The sequence below is a fragment of the Argopecten irradians genome, chromosome 5, assembly GCF_041381155.1.
Source record: "Argopecten irradians isolate NY chromosome 5, Ai_NY, whole genome shotgun sequence".
Lineage (NCBI taxonomy): Eukaryota > Metazoa > Mollusca > Bivalvia > Pectinida > Pectinidae > Argopecten > Argopecten irradians.
Genome location: NC_091138.1, coordinates 20,928,208 through 20,938,564, shown reverse-complemented (window position 1 = coordinate 20,938,564; position 10,357 = coordinate 20,928,208). Strand labels below are relative to the sequence as shown.

At 35.7% G+C, this 10,357-nt stretch overlaps 2 protein-coding genes across 2 annotated transcripts; one reads left to right on the top strand and one right to left on the bottom strand.

Moving 5' to 3' along the window:
• Nucleotides 1-279: 279 nt before the first annotated feature.
• On the bottom strand, nucleotides 280-4,439 carry LOC138323185 (uncharacterized). The gene is made up of 6 exons (XM_069267595.1): nucleotides 4,341-4,439; nucleotides 4,000-4,047; nucleotides 3,483-3,555; nucleotides 3,074-3,099; nucleotides 2,572-2,598; nucleotides 280-1,187 (listed from the first exon to the last, which is right to left on the bottom strand). The coding sequence occupies exons 1-6, from the start codon at nucleotides 4,401-4,403 to the stop codon at nucleotides 963-965; spliced, it is 462 nt and encodes a 153-aa protein (XP_069123696.1). The 5' UTR covers nucleotides 4,404-4,439; the 3' UTR covers nucleotides 280-962.
• Nucleotides 4,440-4,528: 89 nt separating this feature from the next.
• On the top strand, nucleotides 4,529-9,544 carry LOC138323186 (uncharacterized). Its single transcript, XM_069267596.1, has 4 exons — nucleotides 4,529-4,670; nucleotides 5,289-5,336; nucleotides 7,580-7,690; nucleotides 8,026-9,544. Exons 1-4 carry the CDS (start codon nucleotides 4,578-4,580, stop codon nucleotides 8,137-8,139), a joined length of 366 nt encoding a protein of 121 aa, XP_069123697.1. The 5' UTR covers nucleotides 4,529-4,577; the 3' UTR covers nucleotides 8,140-9,544.
• The last annotated feature ends 813 nt before the right edge of the window (nucleotides 9,545-10,357 follow it).

Genomic DNA, 10,357 nt, shown 5'->3' with positions numbered 1-10,357 from the left:
ATGTATAATGTGATATAAGAAAAAAATATTGTTTCCTTTATCTTTCTGTGGCAGATACTCGTAGACCTGTACACGCCGCTACAGGGTAACTCTGTATAACATGAAATTTTTGTTGTGTACAAATATTTTATTTATACAGTAGGCCTGTGTATGATACTTGTTTTATTATGCATCAATGCAATGCCTGGATAAGATACTTGTTTTATTGAGCCTAATTGTGACGTCACGATTGTTACATGTTTGATGCTTTGTGACATCATTAGAACTAAAAGACAGACACACTGAGTAGAAATGTTATTTTCATAAAACAAGTTTTAACAAATAATATGATATGAGAAAAAAACTCTTTCATTTGCTGGGTACGAGGGAAAGGGATATTCCACCCTTGAAGTCACCTTATTTAGTGACGCCTTGGATGGAGTATCCCTTTTCTTGATACCCAGCATATGAAAGGATCTGAATGTGTCAAATCATCAATTTAAAAAAGTATACATCATGAAATGATAAAATTGTGTCACATAGCTATAGTTTTATACATACATAATTTTGGTGCAATCAAATTTTATTTGACAATTTATTTTGAACAAGTTGGCATACTGATGAATTTACTCATTCACACTGAATCTTCAATATGCATGTTTTCAGTACATGTAATATATATATATATATATCTAGTGAATATAATATTTTTAAAGGGAAGCATTTGCCAATACTGCTGGACAAGCAATTAAACACGTCTATGCATGTCTTCACTGCACAAGTGGTTTACATTATGAACCTGTAGAAGCCAAGAAATCCACTTTCACACATTACATGTATGATGCCATTTACCATGTCTTAGGACATAGGAGATTGGTACACAAGTTACAGTAACACTTGTGACACAATACGTGGAGATGAAATAATTCCTGTTGGCACCGTGAAAGTTTGGAACAGTATAACACTTTATCCTCCATGAATGTTTAAAATTCTGTCGGTTCAGGTGTGTAAAAGTCCATAAAACTTTTGATGGTGGCAGCAGTTATAATTGTAGAGCGATTGATCGGTCTGGGTGTTGTCCTAATGGTGGCTGGATGGACGTCTGATTCGTCCGTTGGTACTGACTTGTACAAGTATATATCTGTTGTTATACATTGGAATATTATCACAGCTGCCACAATGAATAGGTACCAGAATTTGTCTGAACTCTGCAAGAAGATAACGTACAATTAAGAGATACTGTAAATAGTTCAATCACATTTGAGCCCAAAATCTATTTTAAACCGGCTTGTATCATCAACATTGATTTCCTTTTATAATGTAGCAAGTTCAACAGTGCTGGTATTTTCCGCCTTTCAAATTCATATTCTGGATTTCTAGATATCATGTAATGGATCTTTAAGGGAATAAAATAAATTGTAAATAACATACCTATTATAATAAGCAAGGGAAAATTAAGACCAAGTGTCTGAAGAACTCGCAAGATATCATTTACTAGTAACACAAGTGTGTTAAAAAAACTAGGAGGGATCCCTCAAATGCACACAATAGGTGTTCTGTATCGACAAGTATCCTTCGAATGCTCACCACAATATATTCTATATTAAGGGCTGGTATTACGCGGACACCCCTTATATGGTGTCACAGACAGACTAGCAGTCCTTGGTTGTGAACTTTTTCTTTATTTGCCTTCTTCCTAATCTCTATCCTGCAGGTAGGGCGTTAGACGTGTAGCGTTATGTAAAAGGCGACTAAATTTTGGATCTCAACATCCCATTAACAGCCACAGAGTCCCCCACCCCTGAATAATATGCCCACAAGACGTCCGGGAACGGCAAACATCCCTTTGATACACTTCACATCTGAGACACACACCAAGAAGAATGCACTGGGAGGACTAGCATTCCTCAAACAATTAAACACGACCCAGACGAGCAAATATCCCTTAAACATGTCCACTCTCAGTCCACAAGATGTCTTGCAATCGGAGGAACCCTTTGACACAACACATAATGTGTTTGTAAAGGCTATCATAACCCTCATACAACCTAAACATGTTCTGTAACACAACGCATAACCCATATATTGTCATTGATGGGCTAGTATCCCTCAATCAACCCGTAAGTTGTTAATTAAAGTCAAGCATCGCTCAGACACACCAAAAGATGTCCTGCAAGTAACCTTTGCACACAACATAATGGAGTTAGTATAACGTAAACATATCTCAAAGTAAGAATAGGAAAGACCAACATCAGTCGGATGTTGCAGGTTTCGGACACATCGTCAAAAGATATGAGAGTGAGATGTTCTTCGATGTCATCGATTCTCTAATCTAAGTAGTGAAAATGCATATTATGTGATCACATGGTTACACGAAGCTCTTATTATATAGTGACATAACAGAACTAGTCGCGTACATTGCCATTATAAATATGACACTTCAGTTTATTGTTTATCATAAGAGGTTAAAGAATTAAACAGCGTACAAAATAATTCTTGAAGAACCTTTGATGCTTCCATTTGTTACCAATCTGAGATGAAGATGTCTTCTATGAAACTATGAAATCTATGGCAATAATAAAAAAAACTTACCAAATCGCCACCTCTGTACCACCAGTTCTGAAACAAACGAGTGGCATCATTTGTATCATTTTGTGCAGAAGGCCCGGGCACAACGTTTAGTGCGAAAAGAAATGAAATGGACCATTAGGGAGTAACTAGTGGATACTTGTAGTAAGATGTGACATTTAGATTGACAATATAATGATTAACTTTAAGTTTGACAAAAGAAAACCTTGTGTTCTGCAGCAGTCGCAAGAAATATGAATTACACTAGCCCGAGATACGCTGGCCCTGACACCGAACTTGGACTTTATGACAGATATATGTCTGGTGTACACCAGAGTTCATCTGTCATAATGTCCAAGTCTGGTGTCAGGGCCAGCATTTCTCGTGCTAGTGTTACACAAAATGAAATAGTTATTTGGGATCGACGACGAGGAGGGGCATGGAGGAAGAACAAAAACCTTGGATGCTTTGTTTGTAGAACTGAACCCTGTCTGAAACCTGTATTTGGGTAAGATGTTATACTTACCACAACGATTCCAACGAGTGCACTGACTGAAATAGGTAACGAAAATGAAGTCAGATTCTACAGTTAGTTGATACAACATGTGTGCAAATTAATGGTATTAAAATAGCATAATAACATAAATGACCGTTAAAACTTGACATACTGCCAGGTTAAAAACTAATTCAAACATGTAATGTAGCATTAAGGTGCATTGGCTATAAAACCTTAATCACTGTACAACAAGTATTTTGAGCGTAAATGCTGAATGCAGCAATGGAAAAGCGGTTCTCAATTGAACAGATCTGGGTAAATTGTCTTTTCAAATAGCTTTTTAATTCTCAATAAATAATATTTCTACTATGACCGCTTGTGATCGTCCACGTACATCAAAATGACGTTGTCGCTGTTTAAGTAATCCAACCATACTTACTGACAGTATTACAGGCCAGTAGATAGAAGGTCTGGTTCCTATGGCCCTGCACCAAACACATCGTAAACGATATCTATAACAACAAAGAAATCTTAATTTAACGGAAATGGATTGAAACGATTAAATATGGGCAACAATGAAAAATAAATTATTTGTTTTTTTCTGATGTTTGTTCTTTGATCCATTGTTTCTATGGACATTTTCACAATGGCTCACCTTTTCAGAGGAGTTTGACGTTCAATACTGAGAAGAACAGACTTTCTGGTTGAAAATTTTATTACAAAAAATATGCCAGAAACATTTTAATTCTTTGCTGACGTTCAGCACTGACAGTTGGTGATTGGACAGTGTCAGGCGAGATTATATATGCGAAATATTTCAAACTCAAGCAGATATTTATATTTGATGGTGCTTCGTTGACATTGAACAAAATTTAAGCAGTACTTTGTAACATTAATTCTTTACCAAGTAATTATTATATTGAGTGATGGACGAAAGAATATAAAGGGATACCTACCACAACCATCAGTGCCATCAACACGTTACAGAACCGGAGAAAGCATGTCTGCAAATAAAACAAACATCACTTTACAAAGAAAATTCGTTCTAATAAATAATATTTTATCGTGCGATTACCTCAAATTTGAAGACAACGATGTTATATAATTCATTTCTTAGCAACAGATGAAACCGGAAGCGATTGTCTTGTCAATAAAAGTCAACAATGTACTAGTAAATACGTCATTCACATCAAATATTGACTATTCGAGTTAACGTTATTTCTAGATTATTTTATAATTGATGAATTTTCAACGTAGAAAATGTAGCGACAGTATAATAAGATTTACATATACATACAATTGCCGGGTTAACTTCATAGTATATAGCGTTGGACTCGGTTGTGGTGACTTTATCCGCCATGTTGATACAACATCATGTGATAAGGGCTCACAAGACACATCTATTGACGCGAGATAAACACTCGTTACACTATCATATCATCTGTTCAGAATAGCACGACGTTATATTTATCATATTCACATGGTCGTTAGTAAATAGCCTCGCTGCGATATACGGAAGTTTGAGTTTTTCAATATGGACGATACGACGTCATTGGTGAGACACCAGCAAACCACCGCAACTGAATCCAATGCAGTCTACCATGATAAGTGGCAGGGACCACGAGCCGTAAGAACTTTTCACTTTTTGTCTACCGAACCCTTGTTGACCAGCCCGATCTCAATTTCATTTTAGTCATTCATCCATTTAGGTAGACTATCATGGGTCACCCATGTCAATCATTCATGGCCTTACTGTAATGACATATCGTTGTTTTACCACCGTTGATAATAGTTTCATATGCTTTTGACCTGATATTCACTTTATACACATAAAACACATGTTAAAAGTTTAATCATTCCCTTTGAGACTGAACTAATTAACCTAAATGCGACTTTGATTTGTTTAGTGAATTTCTGTGATGGGGCAAATGACGCTTCCTCTTCATTAACATTGGTCGCATTCTTACTGTACTTATTACACTAAATGAACATTGAATTGAAATAAATTTTGACTCAATTTAAGTTTAATTGAATGTGAGTTTGTGTAAAAATAAACATAGTATGAAAAATTTAATTTTGGTGTCTGGGCTTTATAGACTTTTTTTCTTGTTTAAGAGATTTCAGAGTGACCTCTTCATGTGCGTTACATAAAATACTATTTTATTTTCAACTTACAACACTAAAGTCAATCGGCTTTGTCTTAATCGCTGACAGAATTCTATTTTGATTACTTCATTTTTTGTAGAGGGCGCTGCAGGTCGTATTCGTGGTGTTGATCATCATCATGGTCCTGGTATGTATGCTAGATTTAATGAATGTCTATTCTCAACCACCTTCATATACTGTGAGGCGTATAAAGGAGGGACGATAGAGGAATATGCAAAATTTTATCGAATGTTAAAAAAAATCTTATCATATTATTTGACTAAACAATAAAGGGCGTTAGAATCGTACCTGCTGTCCCTATTGCATGATCGTAAAAGGCGACTAAACTTATAATATTATCTTTTCTCTTCTTCCTAACTGAATTTATCTTTCCTAATGCCTCCCTTGGCACCGCCTCACTTTTGGCCCTGCGTTGAGCGTTCCCCCCCCCCCCCTGTGAGGAAGGCTCTGGGATCTGTCCCCTGGCCGAGACACACCAAAGTCTATAATATTGGTAGTTTTTGCTCCTGTTAGTTGGACGACTGGTTCGCCCGTTGTCAGTATAATGTGACCGGGTGGGATGTGTTGCTTGGTGTCTTCGGCGGCATGCTTCAGTGATATAGCACTATAAAAAGGGCATCAGTTCCACTATACAAGAAGGCACAACACGGACATACCGCAGTCTCCCAAAACACGCACCTCGCACTTCACACACGCTACACAATGCATACATGGGAGGCCGTCCTTACATGGCCCTGGCTGTTAATAGGACCTTAAAACAAACTGAACGAACAAAATATGATTTTTTTCGATGGAATAGTATTTCACAAATACTAATAGTATTTCACAAATACTATTGTTATATAATACCATCTTAGGAATCGTCCCCATAATAATGTTTTTATAGGGATGTAGGCTGCTACAAAAATAACAATACAAGGTATTATGTCTCATGTTCTCTCTCTGGAATTCTGTGGAAGACATCTTGATCTTGTCATAAAGCATGCAGTGTTTGATTTTATTAACGTCCTATTAACAGCTATGGTCATGTAAGGACGGCCTCCCATGTATGCGGTGTGTTGCGTGTATGTTGTGCGAGGTGAGTGTTCTGGGAGACTGCGGTATGTTCGTGTTGTGTCTTCTTGTATAGTGGAACTGTTGCCCTTTTTATAGTGCTATATCACTGAAGCATGCCGCCGAAGACACCAAGCAACACACCCCACCCGGTCACATTATACTGACAACGGGCGAACCAGTCGTCCCACTCCCTGTATGCTGAACGCTAAGCAGGAGCAGAAACTACCACTTTTATAGACTTTGGTGTGTCTCGGCCAGGGGACAGAACCCAGAGCCTTCCTCACAGGGGCGAACGCTCAACTCAAGGCCAAAAGTGAGGCGGTGCCAAGGGAGGCATTAGGAAAGACAAAGTCAGTTAGGAAGAAGAGAAAAGATAAGATCCTAAATTTAGTCGCCTTTTACGATCATGCAATAGGGGCAGCAGGTACAATTCATGCAGTGCTGTCATGTGTTATATCAACAGACGTGCTCGGCTTTTTTAGCTATGACTGAAGGTCACGCCGTTGCCTCTTCATTTCCATTTGATATTGTGAATTAATCAGGGCCCAGTTGTTCAAAATATGATTACGCTAATCACAGTTTAACGACAAATTTCAAATAAAGATAAAATAATTTCTATCAGTATTACAAATTTTTAAGCACTCCATTCTTTACCAACTTGCTGATTTGAGTGAAGATAAAATCACATGTATTGCAGCAAATGAGAAATGAAAATGTCATTAATCATGTGATGAAGCTTATCACCTTTTGAACAACTAGGCCCAGGATTCAAACTGCTTATAAGATTTGATTTTTCAATTTCCTATGATTACGTTATTGAATACAAAATAGCATTTCTATCAACGATAAAAGGCCTCGAGCATCATGTACCAAAATACCAATACGTCGGTTTCTAGATCCGAAAACGACGTGGGTAAAGTACAATTCACCGTCGTTTAGTCCCACCATCCGGTGATTATGACGCCATCAATTGATGTGAGTTTCGTGACGTCATAATCATCGGAAGGTGGGACTTATCGACGGTAAGTTGTACTTTACTATTTTACCTACTTTGATTACGAAACGTAAATAAGCAAAAATCCATTGAGCTTGTTCAAATCACAAAAGATGCATCCAAATAATCTTTATTATTATTTTCTGATTTATTTGTTTGTTTGTCTGTTTGATTAATTAATGTCCTATTAACAGCCAGGGTAATGTAAGGGGATTGAACACGTAGCAGTCAATGAACTGAACCATATTGCTGCAGACATAGACATTAGGAAGAGTTGTCAGTAATGGTATATCATTTTTTTACTTTGTTATCCTTTACAGGTTTGTGTCGCACTCGCCATATACCGTGGAATCGTTGTAGGAGAGAATGGCGGCCTGTATTTTATGCTCGGAATGTGTCTAGTCGGCTATGTAATTTTGGAAGTAATATTGGTAAGTATCATTTGGTATATCAGAATCGCATTGACCTTAATGATATAATATGTCAGAAGCTAGTGTAATACACTAGAGAAGAAATGGTACAACAGGCTTAACCTACCTATAAAGCTTACCTTAATGGGCGATTGTTTTTTAAATATAATCTAGTGATATTACAAGTCAGTTACATTGGTTAAATAGTTACGTGCAGTTATTACAGCCCAATGGTTTTCGTTTGACCTCCAGTCTTTCCTGAGGTTAACTCCACAATTTTATTTTATTTTTGTAAAACTGCTGTATTATAACAAAAATAACATGGTAGCATTCACTTTTCAAACAATACTTTTCAGATCATATTCATCCGACAAGGCGAACTTCCGAAAGAGAAGACATGGTTCCTGTATTTTCTTGGCATGTGTGTTATTTTGGAGGCCATTTTCACAGACATCTTGCTCTACAACTGATGGAGAACAACGAGAAACCATTGACTTTGTTTTAAAGCCTCTGGCACACTGGTTTTACGAAGTATCACTAGGTTTATTTTTGTTATTATTTATTATTCCGTCTTTACATATTACAGAGTTATCCCCCTTGCGGGTAGATATCTGTTGTGACCTCATTATTTTGTGAACGAAATTCACGTCGTTTGCTCAGAAAAGTATGACGCTGCGCACGGAAACACATGACGTCACAATCAATACCTACCCGGAAGGGCAGATAACTATGTAATATGCAAATACACAATATTACTGTTCATATCCATATTGATCTGTTAAGATATATCGGTTGTTATACTGTGATGTTTCCGAACAAAGTTAAGCAATATGTGCAATAGTATTTCACATGGATTTGTTATTGTTGAGTATTGTAACAATTTGACTTGGCATGCTCCCTTACCAAAGAATATTTTATTACCAAGAAGGTGATACATATTATCCTAAACAATGATGTATGGATGACTATCGTTAGCTTGTACAATATATCACAGAGTAGAGATCGTCATTTAAAACCTATTTTCTCGTCAGAGATTCTTTGTTGCAGAATAATATATATATTCTGTACTATATGACTTTTGATTAAAGTATTTTTTATTGTAACTTTTATCTACAATGATATTAGGGACAAGTTTTCCAACTGTTATGAAGATTTCTCTTACAATAAAACTCAATGTACATTTAGAATATACAACTTTTTATCTGTATAATATACACCATGTATATTGTAAAATATTGTTTAAAATAAAAACTAAGTTGATGATTAGATAACGGTATAAATGTTTACTTTAACAATATCAATTTTCAGAAATTTTCACTACCCAATTTTCCGATACTTTCAATGTTATGTATGGGTTTGAATACGCTTTTGTTGTGACTTTAGGTGTATTGTATGTATCACGTCATTCTAATTTTAGTGTTTCATGAGTATTCCTTGTTTACTGTGACTGCTTCAAACCGATTGTTGTGAATGAACGTATATGGATAGAGATATTTGAAATTGCCGCCTAATTGCCTGTATATGTAAAATGTTTAATGTTTATATATACAAGAATGTTGAACAATTGTTTTTTGAAAAGTGTCTTTAAATAGCTCCTTCACACTTCATATTCTTATGACCATGTTCCGTATGCTGAGTTGTGTTGTTATTGTTTGCACGGGTGTTATAGTTCCTTTAAAAAACACGTTTCTTGCCAAAAACACCAAGATATCGTGTATGATTTGGATATTTGACATGAGATATAATTACATGTTCAGTGTACACTTATTTCAACCATTAAATTGTTTTAAAATACTCTTTAAAAATTTGATAAAATGTTAGTTTTGCGCGCACATGTTACATGTTAATAAAAGAGGTGTTTTCTTCCTTTAATAATAGTTTATTTTTAATCCGTCCAATTCTGCGAATACTTTTTTCATCAGTATATCCCTCTCGTTTGCAACTTAAAAGTCTGATGTGTTGGTGAGACAAAAAGATGCCAAATTTAAACAAAAAATGTTTTCATGTTTTAAAAATTGATGGCCAGTCAGTTGTTCGACGCGTGATTTGTGTAAAAACTCCTGATTTCATATTGAAGCATTATTCCACAATATCAAAGTGTAACGATGAAAGAAATAGTATTTGACACATGTACGTAATATTGAAGTACAGTTGTAAATCAAGGAGAAACTATCATGTTACGGAAGTACTCCGACAGCTCTCGGGTCGATTTATATCAGTACATTTATTACACTTCGCGACCATATAATTATATTAATATACAGTGTACTAAAGTATTTTTGTGACTTTCATTTACTTATTCCATTAAAAATGTGAGTTTTCTGCGCAATTGTTATAGTAGGTTAGTTATGGTAGGTTTTATAAAAAAAATCTGTAGTAATTGTTTCTTTTATCACATTGCATCCTCCTAATCTAAATAATCCAAATAATTATCTGTCTTCTGGAACTACAAAAGGTTTGAAAGCCTTTTTGGTATAGAGAGTCAATTAAATGTTTAAATAATCGATAGGTTAAATAACACTGGTTCAAATGAAATAAGAGGTAGAAAAGTACAAAAGTTCTCTGGTACTAGTATCTTTTGATAAACATACGTTCGTAAATTATAATACATCACAATGCAATTGTTGAGAAGAGCTGCCGAGTAACTTCTATAACATGATGGTGCCTACACAGATTAGTTTTGTGTGA